The following is a 12709-nucleotide window of genomic DNA, read 5'->3' on the forward strand; positions in this document are numbered from 1 at the left end:
CCGCATCATAAACCATCCACTCCTTCCATATCAGAGAGAAATAGCACAACAAAAAGCACAAATGGAAGCCATTCGAGGCTCGAGGACAAACCGAGAAAGAGCTCTCGGAGGAAAGATACCACGAACGACATGTGAAAATGTTCAGGCCATGCGAATGCCAAAACACCACAAAAGTAAGAAAAGACAGATGCCCCACGCAAAGGATGCGTTCTGACAGCAACTGCATGGAACTCATTTGTAACCCTCAAAAGGATACCATGACGCAGCTTACCCCACCGCAAGACCTTTCACCATGGACCGATTGCAAGCCGTATACACTATCACATTCTTATCGGCTTGCAGCAGACAGCTTATCTCGCCAACTCAAAAACACCCAGCCAATCATCACAGGGAATTCGAATACTTTGCATTCGAAACACTTGTGCTTGTCGAGATATTTAGGGTCTGGTAAGTCAGCATTGACCGAACCTAAATGGCTGCAAACACGATGAGGGAAACGAGGAGACCCACCCTTGGCTGGTGGCGCTTTGCTGGCCGTGGCCGTGGGCACGGAAGCTGCAACAACCCCGTCGGTCTTTGGAGCAGTCGGTTGGGATGTTCCAGTTGGATTTTCGTAGATGTATGATCCAGCTCCACCAATGTTAACTCCTGGAAGAGTAACACAGGACACAAGAGTGAAAGAGGGCAAGCAGGAGATTATGTTAAAAGGGCGGCGCGGCAGGTTAGTACAGTTGCTTGTGTTTTCAATATCGAGCCGTCTCATCTGTGTTTGATCCCCGACAGGATCAGACAGGACTGAAAACTGCCAGTGTGAAGAAGTGCCAAGAAGCGAGTGTGGCACACCGCAGAACACACCGTCATTCAGCTGGCTGTCCCTTATATATTTAAGTAATGGACATTAAAGATAGCACGGTGTCTTGAAAAGAGCAGGTAGCTGCTTCGTAACCAAACTCGTCACTTGGGGTTAGTTGCACAAGTATCACCATTTGCAGTTGGTGCGAGTGTGGTGCGGATATGACAGGCACGTGGTCCAAATGATCCCCTCCTGCATCTAAGTTTCTTTGTGAAATAGAAGAGCCTCGCCCTCGGTGGACCTTCTGATGTCTATTTCATAATGACGATGAACAGCTGTGATCTTCCATTGAAAATAGTTCCCAGGGAAACCTCAAACATCTTGACATTTGGTATACATTTGCTGAATCAGGATCTCTCATCTAACTTCTGCCATCCAACAATCTTTACTCATGAACAGTCTGCAGTCTTATGCGACATTATATTCTTCCCTTGCTCCAGTTTCTCTCAGATCATCCATCTTCCATTTCCAATGGGATTGGGCGATGTTGCTGCTGTGATTACATCATGCGAGTTATTTTATCTTTATGCAAAAACATGACTGGCGCAGCCTTTCACCGTGCTCTAGCATCATGTACATTGGTTATCCTTCAAACGATCTCGATATCCGCAACTAATTTGTTTATGTGGGAAAGTCAGTGTAAAGACTCCTCACAAACAACAATCAAAAGAGACCACTTGGTAGTGGGCTTTCCAACTGTGAAAAGGGAGCTCCACCGGCAATCACATGAATAGGCACCACTCGCAAATGCATCACAAATGGCGCCGCCCGCAAAAGTCACAAATGGCGCCGCCCGCAAAAGTCACAAATAGCGCCACCCGCAATCGTATCACAAATGGTGCCGCCAACAATCGCTTCACAAATGGCAACATGCACAATCGCATCACAAATGGCGCTGCCCGCAATCGCTTCACAAATAGCGCCACCCGCAATCGTATCACAAATGACGCCGCCTGCAAGAGAGTCAAACGGCGCCACCCGCAATCGCATCACAAATGGTGCCGCCAACAATCGCTTCACAAATAGCGCCACCCACAATCGCATCACAAATGGTGCCGCCAACAATCGCTTCACAAATGACGCCGCCTGCAAGAGAGTCAAACGGCGCCATCCGCAATCGCATCACAAATAGCGCCACCCACAATCGCATCACAAATGACGCCGCCTGCAAGAGAGTCAAACGGCGCCACCCGCAATCGCATCACAAATAGTGCCGCTCACAATCGCTTCACAAATGGCGCCGCCCGCAATCACATCACAAATACCGCCGCCCGCAATCCCTTCACAAATGGCGCCGCCCACAATCCCTTCACAAATGGCGCCGCCCACAATCCCTTCACAAATGGCGCCGCCCACAATCCCTTCACAAATGGCGTCGCCCGCAATCGCATCACAAATGGCGCCGCCCACAATCGCTTCACAAATGGCGCCGCCCACAATCCCTTCACAAATGGCGCCGCCCACAATCCCTTCACAAATGGCGCCGCCTGCAATCACATCACAAATAGCGCCGCCCACAATCGCTTCACAAATGGCGCCGCCCACAAGAGTCACAATAGTTCCGCCCACAACCACATCACAAATGGCGCCGCCCACAATCGCTTCACAAATGGCGCCGCCCGACCAATCATCTGTCTATGCACTTTTAGTGTATGCAATATTTAAAAAAAAAAAACGATGAACATTTAGCTTTTATATTGCAGATATCTATCCTCATGACATGATCTCGGCTTGATTAGATCACGGCTGTGATTGGCTAAATTATGTTGCCATGGCCACCATTACAGTAACTAGGTTTGCGTACGGTAACTAAGTTTGTGTATGTGTTATTTCATAATCTCTTAAACGTTTAGATTTCATATTGCAGATATCTTTTCCTCAGGACATTATCTCAACCCGCTTAGATCATGGCTGTGATTGGATGAATTATGTTGCCATGGTAACATGGAAGTCCTAGCAGTGTCCATGTGTTTTTTTTTTACCTCTCCCAACTCCCCCCACCCCCCTTTCCCATGCCTCCTCCTCCCATGCCTCCTCCCCCCAAGCCCTCTCCCTCCCACAGATCTCCCGATGTCCCTGCTCTCAAATGTTGTACTTGTGTGCTTCTCCCTCTGTCCCCATCTTGTCTCCTGCTCCCTTTATTTTGTCTTATGTGTCCGTTTGTTTTTTTGTCATTAATGTTAGCTCTTACACGAGCCTCGATCTTGTATACAAAAATATATATATATAAATCCTTCCAGGAAACTGTTTAGACTGGTGTCGGAAATCAAACCCAGGGTAGACAGCTCAAAGATAAATGCGGAAATTAAACGGTCCTTGGCCACAACCTAACCTCACTGAAAGCTTTCGTAACTCCAAGCCACAGTGTTCAAAACAATCGCACCAACGAAACAGAACGCAGTTTCATTTCACAACTATCGGTTTCATAATCCAGCCAGGCATGCATAACTCCAGTCGGTGAACCCAAAACGTCGAGTTAGTTCAGAGCGGACGCGCCACAAAAACAACAAGAAGAAGAGACGACGAGGAAAAATAAAATAAACTGGAGAAAGCGGAGAAGAGTGAATACCGTTGTACAAACAAGACAAAGTGCAAGCTATTTTGTATTCCGCCGAGAGGAACACATCGAACAGCTGGACCGTTGAGTTCAGACATTCTAAACGGATAGCGAGAGAAGCATCTCTCCTGGAATCCAGTTTGTGAAACACGTGGCTCGATCGAGATGCGTGGGAATACCACCAGAAGGGACGTCAGTCGAAAGTTTAAATATTTCACAAGAGATGACGAAACCTCATTCTTCTCCACCACCTGATGCGGCGACGTCCTGTTGGACAAGCGTCCGTTCCAATATTTGTTCAAAACTCTGCAAATGTCCCAAAGTTTCCGATTGGCATGGACGCAGATGTTCAGCGGGGTGGGCTTCTTTTATAAATATCAAGAGTTCTTTTATAATATAAACATTTTATAAATTGTACAAATCTTTCTTTTATAAATGACCCTCATGAGAGGATTTGATTATTGCATTTGAGTTTGTTTGTCTGTTTGTCCGCACAGAATAAATATGATTTTATCCTTTGCAACCTGTGCAAATTCTGTGCAAATACGATTTTCTCTGCAACCGCTGGTCGGATTGACAGGGTATTTTTTTACCATAGGTGCAACTCCTTCTGTAGGATTTTATAATGATAATTATGACGTCATGGGTCACGTGGTTCGGCCGCCATCTTGGAAAAATCGAAAAACTTTGTACCTCTATATCTCCAAAAGTGCTGCATAGCAAAAAAAATTGAGACATGGCTCATTGTAAAGAACTCTCCATGGGGAAGAACATTTGTTAATGATGACGTCATAGGTGCCTCCATTATGACATCATAATTCGACAAGTACAAAACTTCATCCGATGGAGATGAAATTTCTTGAGCGTCATCTAGGGATACATTGGTGGAGAAAAATAAAATAAAAACGATGACGTCAGCGGTCACGTGGTTCAGCCGCCATATTTGTTTTAACACAAAAGCCTTAAAATCCACTAAAAACACATCCTGGCGAGGGTCTGCAATCTCTGATTGCTCTTTCTTGTTGTTGGTTTCAGTTCTGGATCCGATTCGAGGGATTTTCGAGCAGCAATCTCGTTTCATAGGTATCCCATCTCAATCGCAAGTTACCTCGAAGGCATTAAGAGTCAGCGACAAAACCTTCGAGTTCAAACGTACTCTTTCTTGAACACGGTTCCTGGATGAGAGGTTGTCAAAGTACCTATTTTCAGGTGCAAAGACTTAACGCTCGGAATGTGTTTCATTTATCTTTGAGTGGACTGGGTAAGACAAAAACAGATAGAACTCCATCCACAGGCATCTGAAAATTGAAGTGATCAGTGAGCTGGACTGGATCTGCGCTACACTACGGACAGCGAATGCTTGATGGACGAGGATTCGTTTACGAACTTGCCCCGCTGGTTGCACCACGAGTAAGGTGCTGCTTTACCCCTGATGCAAATTATGGTAAACATTTGGAACATTTTTGGATTGTTCGCACTTTTTTTTTGGAATTCGGATGTATTCATAGTACAGCCATGCGAGAGCTTTAATGTTCACGAGGGAATGCTAGGATACAAGACACCCAGCTTAATGTCCATCTGAAGGACAGCATACTCTTTGATGCATCACCATCCCTGAAAAGCATCAGGATGATGCGTTTCCAGCAGGTCAGAAATCAAACTCAGACCAGACAACTCAACGGCAAGTACACGACTGAGATATCCTGTCAACCCCACTATGTACACTTGTGCTGTGTATCCCGACAGGAACAATAAAAACAGAGTCCACAGCATGGGTTAATTTGTGCTGGGATTTTAGATTCTGAACCAAGATGGCGAGAACACAATTGTAACCATGCGGGCCATTTTCAAGCCAAATATTTTGTTGCCAAGTTCTGTTTTATCAATGCGTCGCGAGCAGCAGACACCACCACCCGACACATGGACTCCATTGCCTTCCAGACACCCCGCACTGGACGCTTTCTTTGCATCAACATGGGGACGTAATTTTAAACAGGTCGTTCGGGCCTTTGAAAATATTTAACGAGTTCCATCGAATAGTTCACCATCCTTTTGGGAGAGGCAGTCCCATTTGCTTGCGGACACCAGCGATCCAACAGAACATTTCAAAAATAAATCGCCATCGTGTGCTAGGTACCCTGCCCAATTTTTACAGTCTTGCTCTATTCTACAGACGCACTTCCTGATAAATGTAACCAGCAGTGAGGAAGAGGAAAAGGAAGAATGCAAAGATGAAGTGGAAGGAAGTTGTGCTATTTCAGACTCAATCGTGACATGGTTTTAGTTGATACATCAGGGGGAGTTTTACTTTGCGGCACAACAAGACCAAATAAGAACTAGTCCTGCAAAGCCAGGTACTGGCAAGACATCGCAAAAGGTGAACACATGCCCTTTGAGCTGCATAATGTGGGTTTGATTCACGACCTCACTATAAAGCCGTCACCCTGGTGCTTCTCAAGGATGCAATTGCATCAGACAGTGCGCCGTCCAGCAGATGAACGTTAAGCTGGATATCCCGTCGACTTAGAATTTGCTGGTGGACGTTAAAGTTCCCACGGTGTCTTTGACAAGTTCAAGATCCCACGGTGTCTCACAAAAATAGGCCAATGTGTGTGCTAGCACCCTAGCCGAATTCCAAATTCCTGACCTAACGTACAACAACACCATCTGATGGAGCAGCAACACGTATGTCCAGGGTTGGTTCTCAACCCGCAATGTTTGAGTACTGCGACGCTTTGTGCAGCATGGGCATACCTTGACCTTGAATGCAGAGCCAATTGAAATCAAGCAGTTTTTTTTTTTTTTTTTTTTTTTTTTTTTTTGTTTTGTATACAATATCGAGGCTCGTGAAAGAGCGAACATTAATCACATGAACACACAGAAAGACAAACCGACACATAAAACATATAACATAGGGAGCGGTAGACAAGATGGGGAGAGAGGGGGAAGGACACAAACACAACATTTGAGAGCAGGGACCGAGAGACATGGAGACATCGAGAGATCTGAGAGAGGGCGAGGGCTTTGGGGGGGGGGGGGGGGCGTGGGAAGGGGGCAGTGGGAGAGGTATAAAACATATGGACACTGCCAGGACTTCCAGGAAAGAAGTTGGAATTTCAAACAAGGTGGATCTGGGGTGAATTAGCGGGGGTAGAAAAGATCAAGGTTTTGGATGGGGGAAGATAAGAGATGGTGGTGAACAGCTGTTTTAAAGACCTGGAGGGAGGAGTGGGATTGAAGGGAGTGAGGGAGTTTGTTCCAGAGGCGGGAGAAAAGAGGAATGAAAGAGTGAAGGTGAGCGGAGAGCCGAGATTTCGGCAGTTTAACCATCAGAGGGTTGCTGGCAGATCTTGTGCGACCTGTAGGAATATTTGGGGGACAGAGCACAGAGAGAGCTGGGGGTGCAAGGCCGGAGAGGAGTCGGTAGAAGACAGAAAGACCACCTACCTGCCTGCGGTGAGTGAGTGAAAGGCCCTCAGAGATAGCTTCATCGCGGGAGATTCCAATAATTCTGAAAGCTTTGGTTTCAACAGCGTGAAGCCGAGCTAGGTGTGAGGCAGGAGCACCGGCCCATAGGGGAGAACAGTATTCCATTGAGCTGCGGATGAAAGCCTTGTATGTGGTGAGGAGCTCAGGTGTGCCGAGGAAGGACTTCGCACGACGGAGGATGCCCAGTCGGCGACTGGCTTTGGAGGCCAGCTTGGAAATGTGGTTTTCCCAAGAAAGATCATGGCAGATAGTGAGACCCAAAATCTTGAGCGACAGAACTTCTTGGAGAGGATTGTTGAGAAAGTAGATGGGAGGGTTGTCCAGTCGATCTTTTCGGAGAGACATAGTAAGAGTGTGAGATTTGTCAGGATTGAAAGACATGTTCCACTTGTTTGACCAGTCTGTGATTTTGTCCAGGTCTTCAGAGAGTGAGGAGGCAGCAGACTGCCGATCTGAGGGAAGAGGAATGGAGCGGCAGAGAGTGGAGTCATCAGCAAAGAGATAGAGAGGATTTTCGAGAGAGTCAGAGAGATCATTGATGAAGACCAGAAAAAGCACGGGGCCCAGAACACTGCCTTGGGGAACTCCAGCCTGAACAGGAAGAGGAGATGAGAGAAACCCATTCAGGGCCACACGTTGACGACGACTAGAGAGGAAGTCCGCCAGCCATGCGTGGAGATTTCCATGGATACCAAAGGAGGAGAGTTTGGTGAGCAGAGCGGGGTGCCAGACCGTGTCGAAGGCACGTGATATGTCGAGGGAGACAGCTCTAATTTCCTGTTTGGCATTGAGGACCTCCATCCATTGTTGAGACAGCAGAAGCAGCATGTCCAGAGTAGAGTGACCTGGTCTGAAACCAAATTGATGATCAGAGATCAAGCCATTGGAGAAGAGGAAAGATTTCATATCAGAAGCAATGATGGATTCCATGACTTTGCTGATAATTGGGAGAAGGCTGATTGGTCTGTAGTTGCTAGGATCTGTTTTTGCACCTTTTTTGTGCAAAGCGGTGATGTTGGCTGATTTCCAAGCAGATGGCAGTTGACCTTGAGCAAAAGAGAGGGTGAAGAGAACAGAGAGAGGGTGAGATAGAGCAGCAGAGCAGGATTTTAGGACCCGTGGGCTGATGCCGTCGGGTCCAGTTGCAGAATCAGAGTCGAGGGTTGACAGAAACTTTTCCACCTTGTCAGGAGGAAAGGACACGGAGTCCAGGAGCAGCAGGGTACGACTGGGTATGGTGGGTACAGAGAGGGATGGGTTTGGGACACAAGATTTAGAGGCAAACACAGAGTTGAGGCATTCAGCTTTTTCACGTGCGGAGTCAGCTGTGTAGCCGTTTGAGGTAAGGGAGGGGATGGAGGGGGAACAAACACCAGAAACGGATTTGACCAGACGCCACCAGGATTTGGAAGAGGGAGACAGATAAGAGAGTTCGGTCTTGAGAACGGAGAGATATTGTTTCCTGGCTCTCCTGAGGGTGGACACACACTTGTTTCGGGCTTTGTGAAAGGAAATGAGATTTCCTTCCGTTGGATTTGCTTTCCAGGAGACGAAGGCAAGTTGTTTCTGGGCAACAGCCTCACCACAAGATTCCGTGTACCATGGACGGGAGGAAGGGTATGACAACTGAAGACGAGATGGGATAAATCTGTGCATGAGAGAGAGCAATTTACTTTGGAAGAATTCCCAGGATGAGTTGATGTCAGAGGTGGTAGAGATGGGAGACCAGTCCAGATGATTGATGGCTGCTTGAAGACCGTGCCAGTTGGCCTGAGTGAAATGCCAGACTCGTCGACGCTGAGCAGGCTCCCTGAGGATGGTCAGAGAGATGTCCACTTTAACAAGGACATGATCAGATGTTCCGATCGGAGCAGAAGAAGAGCAGCAGACATTTTCAGGGAAGTTAGTCATAACCAAGTCCAGAAGAGAAGATGTTCCGTTGACTGAGATCCGGGTCGGGAAATTGACAGATTGTGTCAGTCCCAGTGAGTCGCAGAAGTCCTTTGCTGAGGAGCCATGGCTGGTGAGAGAGGTACCCACACCCAGCCAACTGGCATGATGACAGTTGAAATCACCACATATGAGGAAGAGAGAGTTGGGATGAGTAGATAGAAGTTGGTCCATATCATCAGACAGCGAGATGTAGATGGAGTCATCACTGTTTGGTGGACGGTACAACACACATATGAACAAGAGGTGGGAGCGAAGGGGAAGCCGTAGCCAGAGGTATTCCTGGGGGTGAGGTGGAGAGAGTGCAGTGCAGGGCGAGTGAGGAAGAGAGTTTTTGATAAAGATAGCAACCCCGCCTCCAGGACGAGGCTCAGGTCTATCATACCGGAGGAGGGAGTAGCCCGGGAGAGATACTATGGAATCAGAGACATCATAAAGGAGGAAAGTTTCTGTTAAGCAGATCACGTCTGGTTTGACAGAAGCAACCTGTATGGAGAGATCGGTTAAGTTTGAACGAAGGCCCCGGATGTTTGAGGTCCACACCGTTAATGAAGAGGAAGGGGGAGCATCAGATACAGAACAGGGGGGAGGAGGGGTAGGGTAAGATGTGGAAGAGGTGGAAGAGGTGGAAGAGGTAGGGAGAGCTGTTGAAGGTGTGTCAGAGATTTCAGAATAGCTCGGAGAAAGGGAAGGATGGGGCGGACAAAAGGTTTGATGGTGATTGGGTGAGCCACAATGAGGTGTTATTTGAGGAGGGGGAAGAGCGAGGCAGAAGGTTGGGGGAGATGGAGGTGAGAGTTTGAAGGGGGAAGAAGCGGGGAGGACGCTTTGAGGAGGGGTAGTGAGCGGGGGGAAATTGAGAAGCAATGAGGGTGGGGAGATTTGAAGGGGAGGGGTGAGGGGGGAGTTTGGGAGGGAAGGGACAAGGGGAGGGATTTGAAAGGGATGGGATATGGGGGAGATTTGGAGGGGAGGGGTGAGGCAGGAGTCTAGGAGGGGAGGGGCGAGGGGGCGTCTTGGCGGGGAGGGGTGAGGGGGTAGTTTAGGAGGGAGGGGGCAAGGGGGGAGATTTGAAAGGGATGGGTGATGGGGAAGATTTGGAGGGGAGGGGTGATGGGGAAGATTTGGAGGGGAGGGGTTATGGGGAAGATTTGGAGGGGAGGGGTGAGATTGGATTTTTGAAAGTGTACGATTTATGGGAAACGAACATTTATTGCAAAATGAGTTTCTTGTGACCTTCGAGTTAAAAATACGTTTAAGGACGCTGGATGGAGGATGGAGTGCAGGAGAGTTTAGGGAATGTAGAACAAAGGCACTATAGGAGATGGATATTTTTTTTGGGATGAATTGATTTGGTGAGCAAGTCGAAAGCAGCCTTTTAAAGAAGAAGAAGAAAAAGGTGTTATAAAATATGACGGAATACATAACTTGAGGGGAAAGTGTAAACATTGAAGGTTAATGAGTGAAAACTATCTGGGGAAATGGGGGAGAAACACGTGGTCGAAGAACGAACGAACGAATAAGAATGAATAAACGAATGAGAACAGAGAAGGAAATGTTTTTTTTTTTTTTTTTTTTTTTTGAGTTGAGATTTACACAAGGAAGTAGGCTATGGGTGAAAAGACTGGGAATACAGAGAACGAAAGTTATTGGATCACAAACGACGGACCACTGAGAGAAAAACAAAGCCTCAAGGTTGTACAGTGCACACTGTACAAGGCCTTGCTCGCGACACGGCAAACAGACGATCAATTTATGAAAGATAAACACCGAGAAACAACCAAAGTTGCACACAATAACTTCACACACCGAAAGATAAATACAGTTTCGACAAAATACAATTGTGAACAGACTTAACTTCGAAAAACGTGGAGACCGTGTGGAGCTTCGAAAATCCCTGCCGCCGTCTCCAAGATCTCGCGAGTTAGTTATAAAAGCACGTTTGTTCAAACGCACCAATTCCTTACATGGTCTTCATGCTAAATGAAATGTTTTGCCACTAGTACCAGTTGCACCTTTTTCCTTTTCAACTGAGTTACATCCTCTTCTCCCAATAAACCAGCCAACCCTAGCCCTCCTGCTTACCTTTAGGTCCGAACAGGGCCGCGTAGCAGGGCTTGTGGCAGTATGGTTTACCGGCATGCTGAACAACAAGCAAGGATGGTGGGGAAACAGGAGAGGTTATGGACAATGTCAGCGGTACAATTGATCAGGTGAGGTATCTGTAACGGACGTAACTTAGAGAATGACATGAATGCAAGAAGGGAGACGTGTCCTGCTGGGAAGGGGGGAGAGATGACTGCGGTAAAACAAGCACAAATCAGTTACAAAGGGGGCAAAAGTTGTGGGAAAGACTGTGATTTAGCGGAATTGGCTTTCTGCGAATGCTCTTCCAAAACGGTATATAATACACGCCAGAGAAAACACACTGTGCAGCACGGAACATTTTCCTCGAACTTGGTTCAAACAGAACACCCTCATGCTCCGCTCATCATGCGTTAACGACGTGCTTTGAACATTATCCAGAAATGCCAGACTAACAAGGGTGGTTCGGCCCTTCCTTGCAGAGCCAATATCTGAGGTTCAGACCTGATTTGTATTCTTTGATAATAAGCTTTTTCCTCTCTTTGAGCAGAGTCTGCAAATGAAGAAGAACCACCTTTAGAGGCCATTTTTCCCCGCAGGGTGGGGGTTGGCCTTTTTTTCAGCACCGTGGTCCCCTTTTTGAAGCAATGTTTTACGGCCGGATGCCCTTCCTGCCGCCAACACTGTTAGTCACCTCTTGCGACACACAGGGAATTACCATGATCTGGTACTCAATTTGCCGACCCCGGAAGGATGACAGGCTGAGTCAACCCCCCTGGTGTTAATTCAGCGATCGACCGGGATTCGAACCCAGGATCCTAGGATCCCAAGCCCACACCCTAACCACGAAGCCAACACCAGGCTACAGAGTCTCCAATTGATTGGCTGATAAACCCAGCTATGTACTCGTAGCAACCAAAGGTGTTGGGGGATCTCTGCTTTCTTGTCACAGGGAATCCCATAATACATCTGGCTGCACCTAGCTGATAACCCACCGCACGTCAAAGTAACCACACAAGCCACCTGACATTTACTACGTTAATATATTCATCCAATTATCTACCCCTACAGCCTTTGGTTATAATTACGCATCTTTCGACAAAGCAATGCAGTGACGCCAATGAAAGCCAGGGTGCACACCCAGCTGTTCTGCTGACATTTCACAGATCGGTTACATGTTTACAAGGACATGAATGAAGCGATAGGAATGTGTGAAGCCATCAAGGTTTTTGTGCTGGATATTGCAAAAATGCACAAATTTATTGCATTTGCAATTCTTATCCAATATAATGGAAGAAAATGTCGATAATACCTCTATTAAATTAATCCTTGTTTTAATATCTTGAAACGTGGATGAGAAGGAGTGGTAACCCGGCCATGTGTATTTGTGTTCATGTAAATACTACCACCTATGCCTCTGTATTTTGTGAACGAGGATGCAGTGGGCCAGGTGAGAATGGGTGTAGATTATAGGATGCCACAAATCCCACGGACGCTATTTCTCTTCTTATGCACCTCCCGTTTATCATTTCATTCATCAAAATAGCTACCTTGCATTGTCCTTAGAGGAAACATCAGTCCAGGGGCGAGGAGGGAGGCGGAGCAATATCAATACCATGCAGTGCTACAGTCCACCCCTTTAAGAGACGGAGAATGGTAGCATGAGCCAGGAGAATATCTCACTTCACCTCCTTGCCCTTCCCTGAGCTTCACTCTTGTAGAGAAACATTAAAAACAAGAAGAACAAGTACAAAAAGTTTTAATTAAAACAAAAG

The 12709-nt window shown here is 47.0% G+C and overlaps 1 protein-coding gene across 1 annotated transcript in view; it reads right to left on the reverse strand.

Annotated features, from left to right (window-relative positions):
* Positions 1 to 12709, reverse strand: part of LOC137426497 (cysteine-rich protein 2) — a 65453-nt gene that overhangs the window by 15205 nt on the left and 37539 nt on the right. The window contains exons 3-4 of the mRNA XM_068115085.2: positions 10935 to 10992; positions 511 to 648 (exon numbers count right to left, since the gene is read on the reverse strand). Of these exons, the coding sequence (XP_067971186.1) occupies positions 511 to 648; positions 10935 to 10992 (196 nt within the window). The remainder of the gene's footprint in view (positions 1 to 510; positions 649 to 10934; positions 10993 to 12709) is intronic.

The sequence above is a fragment of the Myxine glutinosa genome, chromosome 5, assembly GCF_964187855.1.
Source record: "Myxine glutinosa chromosome 5, kmMyxGlut1.1, whole genome shotgun sequence".
Taxonomy (NCBI): Eukaryota; Metazoa; Chordata; class Myxini; order Myxiniformes; family Myxinidae; genus Myxine; species Myxine glutinosa.